The sequence below is a fragment of the Opisthocomus hoazin genome, chromosome Z (assembly GCF_030867145.1).
Source record: "Opisthocomus hoazin isolate bOpiHoa1 chromosome Z, bOpiHoa1.hap1, whole genome shotgun sequence".
Classification (NCBI taxonomy): Eukaryota; Metazoa; Chordata; class Aves; order Opisthocomiformes; family Opisthocomidae; genus Opisthocomus; species Opisthocomus hoazin.
The window spans coordinates 78,906,244-78,917,194 of record NC_134454.1 but is presented as its reverse complement, the minus strand read 5'-3'; the positions used below and the strand labels follow the sequence as shown (position 1 = coordinate 78,917,194).

General features: G+C 62.3%; 1 protein-coding gene across 1 annotated transcript; it reads right to left on the bottom strand.

Moving 5' to 3' along the window:
* Positions 1-1,248: 1,248 nt before the first annotated feature.
* Positions 1,249-10,670, bottom strand: TMEM8B (transmembrane protein 8B). Its single transcript, XM_075411593.1, has 10 exons — positions 10,544-10,670; positions 10,153-10,412; positions 9,543-9,898; positions 9,070-9,166; positions 8,739-8,862; positions 7,351-7,493; positions 6,981-7,159; positions 6,746-6,892; positions 6,555-6,671; positions 1,249-6,330 (listed from the first exon to the last, which is right to left on the bottom strand). Exons 1-10 carry the CDS (start codon positions 10,573-10,575, stop codon positions 5,995-5,997), a joined length of 1,791 nt encoding a protein of 596 aa, XP_075267708.1. The 5' UTR covers positions 10,576-10,670; the 3' UTR covers positions 1,249-5,994.
* Positions 10,671-10,951: the final 281 nt, after the last annotated feature.

The window sequence follows — 10,951 nt, the reverse complement described above, 5'->3', positions numbered from 1 at the left end:
TTTCTATGTAGTTCCCTTGATGAAGTCAAGCACGACTCGAGTGGCTTTTCCACTCTGCAGAGCAGCTCTTCAACAGACATCTTCTAAATTGCCAGGGATTAAGTCCCAAATCCAGCCCCACTGCGGGCCCCTCCCCCCCACTCAGCCTCTCCAAGAAACTCAGTCACCAGTGGCTAAAAATCGTGGTGCTTTGCATCACCACCACATTTGCCTGGTCTCCCACGTCACGGTGCTCCCCTTCCCTGCCCACTGCTCCCGTCCAGCTATGCAACTGTGGCAGCTGCTGTTTGTCCCTTGACACAGCCCCCTGGGGATGCTCTGGTCCTTGTGGGTACAGCTAAGCCATTAGCCCCTCATCTCCACTGCCCCGCACCCATACCCTCAGGCAAAACTGGGCATGTCCTGCCACCCTGCTGCTTTCTCACACCTCCAGGTGTTGTGGCACAGGGTATTGCTGTGGCAACACTGGTTCCTCATGCCCTGGGTCCATCTCCGAGCCCCTTGTCCCTACTATGGGCTGGCTTTGTCATGCTCAGCTCTGTTGCACTTGCATGGGACAGGTACCCCCCGCATGGTGCTGGCCCAGGACAGGGACTTGGAGAGGTCCACCATGGCAGGAGCAATGCAGGAGCATGCACTGTGGCTGGGCTTGCTTCGTCTGGAGCTGTATGTCCTGCTTGTGGTTGTGTGGGTGCTACCTGGCCCTTGCCCTGTGCCCTGCAGACTGGAGCTGAAGCTTTGCGGGGTCCCTGTGATTCGAAGATCCGGTAGGAAAAACCTACCAGTACCATGTATTCTGTTGGGCAGGTATTCTTCACTGCGGCGCCGGGCACACGGGGGATTTTCCCTCTAAACATGCGCGCCAGACACCCTGTTACTTCAGGTTAAATACAATCACACATGTAAATATTCATTATATTTCTAAGAACTACTTAGGGTAGTTAGAGAACTAATGAGCATATGTAAATATCTTTCACGCATGTCTGTTAGCATCTTTGGGTGGTCTTCGGGGGTCCCAAGATGAGGGCCCATCCTCCTCATCATGGTGTTCACTGATTGACCTCTGTTTCTGTGCAAACTCAGTTCCAAGATCACGTATATCGTGTCCTTCAGGTTGTTTGGCTCTGGTCTTGTTGCTCTCTTGGTGCCTCCTTATCTCTGTAGCTGGGCGCATTTGCCCTCCCAAGGCCGAGCTGTCTGGAGTGGAATTATTTAGGAGTCTCTTTTATCCCACAATTATCCCAATTATTTGCTGAGAACCAAGACCACTTTTATTTCACTTAATTATTTTGTCTAACGACTAAGTGATAGCTGGTGCCCATGTCCTTCCACTACATTCCTTAATGAGAAAACAGGGATTAGTGTAACAGTTACATCATCAGAGTACTATGCATGCAGGAACACAAGTTACAGTACTAAAGACTACTAAAAACTAGAAAATATTAAGGCTTTTTTGTTACAGTTTCACGTTTCTTACAATCCCCTCTATCAGCTGGCACGGGATGAGGGCTGAGGATGGCAGTGGGGAGGGTGGGACACAGGTCTAGGGGATGGGGAAGAAAGAGGAGTGAGGAAGCAGAGTCTGCGTGGGTTGCTCCAGAGGAAACAGGGTCCCTTTGCATGCCCTGAGCCGCTCCCCGGAGGCTGGCCATGCCGGGGCCGCTGTCTGCAGGGCTGAGGGATGGCCAGGGACCGAGCAGGGCAGGCGGCTCCAGCACCTGTGATCTGTGTGACCGTGCCAGCAGTGGGTGACGGATGTGTCTGCGTGGGGAGGGCGGTCGAGGCTGGCTACTCTGATGAGGAAATCATCGAGTGGCCGTAGGGCACGCTGGGCAAATTGCAGCAGAGAGCAGACAGGCCGTGCTACCAGCCTTTCATCATCCCTGGAGCGGCACGGTGACAGGCGTGCCCGGCCAGGGAGCAAGCTCTGGCTGCACCTACGGCAGCATTTACGTTGGCTGCGGTGGAAGGGTTTTGTCTCCCTGGGGCCTGGCAGCAGAGCCAGCAGGAGCGGGATGAGGACCTCCAAGGGCAGCAGTGGGGGATCTGCTGCCTTCAGCCCCGGGGTTTTATGAGGATGCAGGGAGCAAATGCCAAGGTGGGGACACAGCAAGGTTGCATATCCCTCCCTACACACCCGTCCCTGAACCCTGCAGAGATCACACCATGCTCAGGGACCCCAGGCGACCAAGCTGATGGCACCAACAGCCACCCTGCTGCCCACACCTCACAACCCCCGGGGCCAGCACGGGGCACGGCACCCTCCTGCACCCAGAGAGACCCCAAAGGCTGGGACCTCTCTCCAGCCCCCAGTCGCTGCTGCCCGCTTGGGTGTGCGTGGGCAAGGAGAGGAGGAGGGATGACGGGTCCTGCCTGCACACACACAGCCCGCCGCAGAGCTCGATAATTCAGGCCTGACACATTAAAGTTGCATGGCGTGCAAACGCCGTCTGCAACGACAGACTGCGTCAGGGCTGTTGTCTGGCGAGCCTGGCCCGGCAGACATGGGCCGGCAATGGCGGGAGGGCCCGGCAGCCCCGCAGGGAGGGCAGGCTGCAGGCAGCGGGCAGAGCATCCCTGCGGTGGGAGTGAGGGGTGGGAGGAGGTGGTGGGAGAAAGCACAGTCCCAGCCTCTGGCATATGCATTTCCACGGAGCATGTGTCAGAGCAGGGAGAGCCGGCCCGACGGCACTGACAGCCCAGCAGGGAGGACGGGGCTGGGACGCAGGAGGCTGAGCCAGGGCGATGCTCTCTCCAGGGCCACCCTCTTCTCCTGCATCACCTCCGTCCCATGCAGCCTCCCCACGAAGGCCGTGCTGCCCCAGGCACCCAGCCAAAGCCTTTCCCAGCTGTGTCTTACCCCGCATCTCTGCAGCCACCTGCCCTGGTGGGGCTCGAACCCCTGCACCCTCCTCAGCAGCGAGGAAGGCAAGCTGTTCACCGACTGTTCGGGGAGTCGGTTGCCATGGGGATGTCAGATGTACCTGGTTGTCATAGGGACACTGTTGCCATGGTTATGCGGTTGCTGTGCCTGGCAGAGGCAGGGATGGAGCATCAGGAAGTCTGTTTACACTGGGAGGGGTGGGAGTCAGAGAGACCTCAACCCTCTGAGCAGGGGGGAAGGCAGAATCCAGCCTTCGCTCCAAGCACAGGCCCAAGGGGCCGAGGCTGGAGACCATGGGCATCACAATGGCAAAGCTCATCCAGCCCGGTAGGGATGGGCAGGCCAGTGCTCCTGATCCCACAATGAAGGGGAGGTGGCTGAGGGGATGGGGAGTCTCCCACAGGGTGTCCCAGCAAGCTCCCAGTCAAGCTTGGTGGGAGAGATGGTGCTGCAGACCCTGTGCTGGGTGTCCCACCAGGAAAGAGAGGCTTCAACATGCTCGGTGCCAGGAGCACTGACCACAAACCTTTCAATCCTGCAAGACTACATGTCCTGTACTTGCACTGCACGGCAATGTCCCCAGAGCTGTGCCCCCACTGTGGGCAGGTGGATGGGTTTCTGTCCTGCTGGGGCTGGGGGGTGAAGAGTGGAGGGGGATTCCCAGCTCTCAGTCGGCAGCCTGTGGGCCCCAGGGGATGAGCTGGGCTGGCAGAGAGTGCCTGGATCCCCTCCAGCGCTGCTTGGCTCAGCTCCCTCCCCAGCAGCCCAGTCGGATGCTTTGGCTTGTCCTTGAGATGAAAAATGCAGTCGCAGGTTTAATTAAAATGAGAAGCAGCACTGAGCCACTCCGGCATCCCGGAGAAGCGGAGTCCAGCATTGGACTCCTCCAGCCTTTCCTGGACAGCTCTGCCGTCTAAAACCCCTGCCCACCTTTACCAGGACCCCTCGAGGGTCCAGACCTGCACGGCATCTGCCGTGGGGCACGCTGAGGGGCTGTGCAGCTGTTTGCAAGGGGAATGTGCATCCCACCACACGCTCACTGGGCTCCGTTATTGTAGGGTCTACACAAACTTGTCAAGCAGCGGGTTTGCAGTCCAGCCCTGCAGCATCGAGCCGGGGGACGAGAGAGGGGCAAGGATGCTGCATGCAGCGCTGACATCTCAATGAAATTGGGGTGCATTTGTGCAGGACCACCCGCCAGGCTGGTGCGCACGCCGGGGCAGCAAGAGCCCCGTGCTCAGTGTGCACCGAACTACAGCTCATCGCTGATGCGAAAGCTAAAGGTGAGCTCCTCATTCTCTGGGGGCTGCTACTGCCAGGGGGATGCGATTGGGCTTGGTGAAGTGAGTCATGTTTTTAATTAAAAAATTAATTCTTAATCAGCCACCAGGCTGGACCAGACAGGGCATTTTTGTGTGGCAGAGAAAGGGCTGGAGGGTGAGCTCTCGGGAGGAGGAGGGTGGCAGGTGCCCCAGCCCCCTTGCACAGTGACCGGGGCTCCTGGCCGGCTGCCCCGGGCTGCCCAGCACACCTCCACACCAGGCTGGCTCCTCGCGGCCATCACCCCCCTCAAGGCCCAGAGATGCTGGCAGCAAAGGCCTGAACCCACCGCCAGCTCCCCTCTCCTTCTGCTCTGCCCACTCCATTGCCGCCATCCCCTCCAGCTACCCCTGCAGCCCCCTGAGCCCACCCTGCTCCAGCCAGCTGGGGCTCAGCTAGCAAGCAGCAGGTTTAATTAGATTGCAAACCTATTACAGAGCTGCCTGCCCACCCGCAGTCGCTAATCCTATTAGGCATCCAGTAAATCTGCCTGTGCCGGGCTCTGCCCGTGGGGTACGGGGAGGGGGGCTGCTGGCGGGTGGGCTCTGCTGAGTCAGGATGTGACTGCTGGGGTGCAGAGCTTTGGCTGGGGACTCACCCCTGAAGACTCCTGCGGGGCTGGGAAGAGCCCAGGGGGCTGGAGCAGTCCCCAGAGGTGTGAGAAGCGGCAGTAGGCCTCCCCTCCACTCTCTGGTCCATCTTGCCCCCTGTGAGCTGCAGGAGCAGGGTGGGAATGCCGTGTCCTTGAGCCACACAGGCAGCCCGGGTGTTTGTCACCACACCGCGGTCAACACTGGCTCCAGCGGGTGTTGAGCCCATGGGTCTTTCCACAGGGCAGCACGAGGAACAGGGGCTGAGACAGGGTTGTCCCAGCCAGATGGAGGGGTACAGTCCACGCAATGCCCCCCCTCCACTGATGCTCAGTGCCCTACAGAAGCAGGGCGGTTGCTCACGGCTGGTGGCAGCAACAGGGACACAAGGTCACGGCTCCACTGCTTCTGGGTGGGTGCACCAACGTGTGGGGTGCCAAGAGGGGCTGCTCCAGGCAGTGGGGTGACACCAACGGGCTGTGGGCTCCTGGGGATGTGCTCCTTTCAGGCAGCGCGCTCCAACACCCGTGCATTGCCACAGCAGGCAGCACCGGCACCAATCCCCATAGAATGGCAGGTGCTGGAAGGGACCTTAAACATCATCTGGTTCCCAGCAGCAGTCTCCTCCAGGGCTAGGGGCTCCCCGCAGTCCTGCCAGTTTGGGGGGGACCCCAGCTGCCCTGGCACAGCACAGCTGCCCGTGGGTCAGGCATTACAGCCCTCCTGTGAGAGCACAGGGCCACAGCAAAGTCACCTCAGCTCTGCAGTCCACCCTGCAGCAAACTGAAAGGCCCCTGGCCCCCCAGCTTTTGCTGGCCACCTCGCTGTATGCCAGAGCTGCATCAGCCCCACCGCAGCCCACTGTAGAGCAGCAGCTCTTGCGCCTGAGCAAGAGACAGAGACGGTTGCCATTCCTCCCTCCGCATCTGGCCACATCCCCTGGGCACCTCCGTGGGCTGGCAAAGAGAGGAGCGTGGCTGCAGCTCCAGATTCCCCCAGCTCTGCACCAGACTGAGCAGCAGCAACTCCCAGAGACAAGTTCAGTCAGGCTGTAATTGCAAGAACAGGGTGGCACGGGCAGCTGTGCGCCCACCCAAAGGAGTCCTGGTGCGACCGGCGACCGGCAGCCGGCAAAGACAGCGGGTGCGGGGCCCCGCAGATCTGCTATCCATGCTGGAGGAGTCCGAGCTGCCGTTAGCATCAGCTGGTACAAATGCTGTTGATGGAGGCCACGGCTGGGTCGACAAGCCCCAGCTCCTCCTGTTCATTGATGCAGAGCTGGTACCCGCAGCCCTTGCGCCGGGGCAGCGGCCCCAGGCGCCGGCTGGACTTGGCGCGGGGCGGCAGCAAGAAGCCGACGCTGCCGGCGATGAGCAGGTGCCAGATGCTGTGGATGTAGAAGTAGTTCTCCTCCGTCTCCACGAAGGCGTAGAGCAGCACAGCGGCTGCCGCGATCAGCGCTCCCGGGCACAGGTAGAACGCCCAGCGCTTCCACGTCGGTGGGTAGCAGTGGCGGCGCCGGATGGTGCGAGCCGTCTGCGGTGGGGAAAGAGGGGGTTGGAAGAGGCAGCCCTGGCAGGGACGGGCACGGTCCCTGTGCCGCGGTGCTGCATGCCCAGGAGCAAGGGAGCGGGGTTCGTGGGGAAGGGTGAAGGCAGCAGAAGGGAGATGCTGGCAGGGGAGCAGGGCTACGTGGCTGGGTAGGATGCTGACTGCAGCTGGGACTGGGACGTAAGAGGACAGGGACAGCATCTCCTTACCCAGGCGATGGCCATGATCCCTAAGGCGAAGAGGCTGGGCCCCAGCAGATTCCAGAGCCCGTGGCGGTCCATCTGCAAAGCCATGGAGAGCAGCATGGCCCCCAGCAGGTACAGCACCTGTGGGGCAGCGGGGCATCCGTCAGGACGGGTCCCCTCCGTGCCCGCCCCACGGGCCCCCTTCCCGCACTCGCCTGCTTGACCATGGGCTGGAGCCGGGCCATGGCGATGACAGTGACCCAGACGGACATGAGGGAGCCCAGGAAGTCGCAGAACTGCAGGACGTCGTACTCCATGATGCAGAACACCACGATGCCCGGCTGGTCACAGGCATGGTAAAACTGGGGTAGGGGGGAAAGGATGCGAGAGCTACCCCACACAGTCCCAGCCCCTCGCCTCATCCCCCAGCCGTCCCCACCCCATGCTCACAGTGGAGAAGAACATGGTGAAGATGTAGACGGCAGCTTCCAGGAGGTAGTGGCTGCGGACAGCAATGGCCACGGGAGGCACGAACATGACATTGCTGAGGCACAGCAGCAGTGTGGAGAGGAGCTGGAAGCCGTAGGAGAAAGCCTCGGCATTGTCTGTGCAGCCCCAGCCGTTCCAGCCTGTGGACGGGGAGAGCTGCTGTCACCCCTGCAGCACTCGCAGGGGCAGGGGAGGAAGCCCCTTCCCAGCGCCCTGTGGAGAGCTGCCACAGGGGGACTAGTGGGGTGCACAACCCCTGGGGAGGAGGGGAGGATGCCGGGGGGGTTTTCTGGGCACAGTGGGCACCGTGGGTCCCCGGGGCATGTCTCACCAGCTTTGCACTCGCAGGCAGCGTACAGGTAGTTGTTGGTGCGCAGCAGCTTGCACTGGCCGTAGATGCCGCAGTCGTTGATGCAGGGCGAGAGGTAGGCGCGCAGGTACACCTCGGCCGTCACATTGGTGCAGGGCTCGAACCTGTGGCACGGGAGAAGGGGGTCAGCCCTCGTCCTGCGCCCCTCGGGCAGCTCCTGCCAGAGGCACTCATCACACCCAGACTTGGACGGTGATGGGAGACCCAGGGACAGGGCGAGCGCGGAAATGAGCTGCTCTGGTGCTACAAGTGGCAGCTGAGAGATGGTCCCCAAGGATCCCGTGTGCTGCAATTGTCCGTGCCAGGCTGGGCGAGCAGGAGAAACGCGGCTGTGCTTAGATCAGCTTTGCCACATTCAGCCGACTCCTGTTTTGTTTGGATTTTGCCGTGCAAACGCCGTGCCCTGAAGTGCCTGCGTGTGACCGCGTCGGGGAAGGACCGACTGCAGCTGGCAATGCCGGGTGGAGGAGGTCAGAGCAGGCACAGCACCCGCCCTGTCCCACGCCACCCACGCACAGGGCCCTGCGCACAGCCAGCCCCTCGGCAGCAGCGCAGACGGCCCCGCGTCCCAACAGCACGCACCAGCGGCTCCCTGCACACACGGGCAGCCCAACACGCACACAGCACCATCCGCTGTCCCCGCGTGTGCTCACACGGCCAAATCTGCGCCCACGCGTGCGCAGAACACGCGCCGCCCTGCCTGGCTGCACAAACCCGGGCACACGCGCGGTGCTCTCTGCGTCCGTGCGACACACGTGCGTGCAGCACCATCCCCACGGACGCACCCAGCACCCACAGCTGTCTGCCTGCACGCACCGAACGCGCACGCGGCACCGCCTGCACGGCACAGAGCCCCGCGTGGACTCTTGCACGTACAGACGCGCGCACGCGACAGCCCTTCTGCTCCGCAGGGCCCTCAGGCAGGGCCGGGAGCAAAGCTGCGGGCACAGGACCTGTCCCTGGAGATGCTGAGCAGAGCAGGGGCACAGCAGCCTGACCGGAGCTGCCGCCTCATACGCACAGCCAAGCCCTGTCCTTGCAGTGACAGCCCGGTCCCCTCCCAGGCACGGGTACAGATGGGCAGGCACCAACAGAAGCACGGCGTTCGCAAGCTGACAGGCGCTTCCCAGGCGAGAGGCAGAGGGAAGAGCCGCAGGGACCCACAGACGGTCAGGCAGGCTCAAGGCAGAGCTATCCGTGCCCACGCAGGCACTCGCACCACGACACAGCCCACAAAGCCACGCGCGCGCACGTGAGCGGTGACACGAGGCGCAGGGGGCCAGGCACACCCACGGACCTGCAGTGCACGTGGGTGCCGGCCGCGGTGGTGACATCCCCGGGGCTCTTACCCATGCTCCGTGGCACAGAGCGAGCGCAGGCTGAGGTACCAGCTGCCCGTCTGGGGGTAGGGGATCCGCAGGCGGCTGAGGCTGGCCGTGGCGTTAACGGAGAGCAGGAATCCTGCCAGGGACTCTGTGGGCAGGGAGGGCTCTGCGTGAGCAGGGCAGGGGGGAGACCCTTCCCCTGGGCAGTCTGGGACAAGGACAGAGCACCCTGTGCCAGGCTCCATGGGTAGATGCACCTATGGTCTCTGCCATCTCCCACCCAGCCCCTCACTGGACACACGGCGGGTACGATCCCCATGGCCACGGCAGGATGGACGTGCACAGCCCAGCCTACCTGTCTCGCAGGTGACCGATGCGTTGTCACCAGATGTCAGCGGGACTTCGTGATTCAGACACCCGAACACTGTCACGTTCTCGCCACACAGGGAGCTCTGACAGCAGAGGAGGAGATGGACCTAAGCCAGTGCTGGGGATGTCCCCTGCTCTGACAGCACCCAGATCACAGCACACCACCTGGCACTGCCCTATACCACTGCCCATCACCCAGCGTCACCCCAAATCCAGGCCATCACCCTGTCCTTGGAACACCCTAATCTGTGCTCCATCACTCAACAACACCCCAAATCCAGGCCATCACCCTGCCCTTGGAACACCCTAATCTGTGCTCCATCACCCAAGAGCTCCCAAACCATGACCCATGACCCAAGAGCACCCCAAATGCTGTCCCTCACCCTGACACCACCCACCTCCCAGCCCATCCCCTCCGGGCTGCCCTGCCCCATCCAGGGCACAGTGTGTGCACCTTACCACATTGAGCCGCAGCTCCAGGTTGAGCACCCCACCGCTATCCAGCACCGGCAGGAGGTTGATGACGAAGACAGCGGGGCGGTCGGGTGGTACTGACACGTTGGGCCCAAAGAAGATGTAGAAGTGGACGGAGAAGGTGTCCAGTTCATTGCGCAGTGTGGGGCGGACTGGCCAGCACCGCTCGCCAGCAGGTGAGGCGGTGGGGACAGGGACCGGGTGCTTCGTGCCATTGGGGCTGGCGGGCGGAGGGCTGTCCCCCAGCGCCAGCCCACCCGCAGAGCCGAAGGAGTGGGGCATGTTCATGGAGGCACTGGAGGGCAGGAAGGGTGGCCGGGCCAAGCTGGGTCGTGAGCAATCTGGGGGCAGAGTCATCAGCCTGGGCACCGCACAGCCCCTCCAGCCCCCTTTTAGCCCTCACCTGCCCTGCTTGCCCACCGCTCATCTCCATCTGCAGGCCATCCCCAACACCTCCTGGCATCCCCACCCCAGCAGAGCTGGGTACCGCTCTGCGCCCAGCTGGGGCCAGATCCTGCAGGCATCCTTTACCCCTCCACCAGCCACCCAAGCAGAGTCAATACCATGCCCCCCACCCATATCTCTTCATGCTCACCTGTGAGCTCCACGGTGACCTGGAAGGAGACAGTGCCTGGCACCCCGGGGTGTTTCTCCACCAGCACATAGTACCAGTGCTGCCAGAAGGGCAGGTCCAGTGCGAGCTGGCAGGGAGCGTGCTCCCGGCAGTCCAGCGCTGTGGAGTTGTGCAAAGGGGGAGCCTTGGCCCGCACACGCAGCCAGAGCGGGCAGCCCTCGGCCCCGTGGCACCGCAGCACCTCCACCAGCACTCGTGATGTGTAGCTGGGCACAAACACCCTGCGGGACAGTGGTGTCAGATCTTGCCCCTCAGCGGGACCAATGGGGCTGGGAGGCAAGCCAGAGGGATGGGGCACCCTAAGCTCCCCGCCCTGGGGGTGCCCCTCCTTAGGAGACCCTCTTGTACTCACTTGTAGAGGCAGGAGCGGTTGTGGGGGCCCATGCTCTGCTCGGTGACATATCCAGGGTACAGCACAGCAATGTTCACCAGGCGCTGCACAATGAGCTGTGGCTGGAAGAGATACTGGCACTCCTCGTAGAGCCCCTGCACCAGCAGGACAGTCAGCACGGGCCAGGGGGCAATGGACACTGTCCCTTCTTGGGACATCTGCCCCGGGCGCTGCCAGCCCGGGACAGTCGGACTCCAGCAGAGTCCTGCAGTGACCCCTGCCACCCAACGGTCCCTCCCAAGCCCTTCACCTTGACGGAGATCTTGCCCTCATCTTTGGGCAGGTGGGCAGCCAGGAACCAGTCCCCGGGCAGGGGGCTGGTGACGTTGAACACCCCCGTGGTGCGGTTGGGCAGGGTCCAGGTGAGGG

Bases quoted from the DNA above. Each gene is read 5' to 3' on its own strand.
- TMEM8B (XM_075411593.1), bottom strand. From the start codon at position 10,575: ATGGGCCCCCACAACCGCTCCTGCCTCTACAA. The intron at 6,893-6,980 runs GTGAGCATGGGG...CCCCTACCCCAG, and splicing joins TCACCATGTTCTTCTCCACT to TTTTACCATGCCTGTGACCA. The intron at 6,672-6,745 runs GCGAGTGCGGGA...GCTGCCCCACAG, and splicing joins TCCAGCCCATGGTCAAGCAG to GTGCTGTACCTGCTGGGGGC.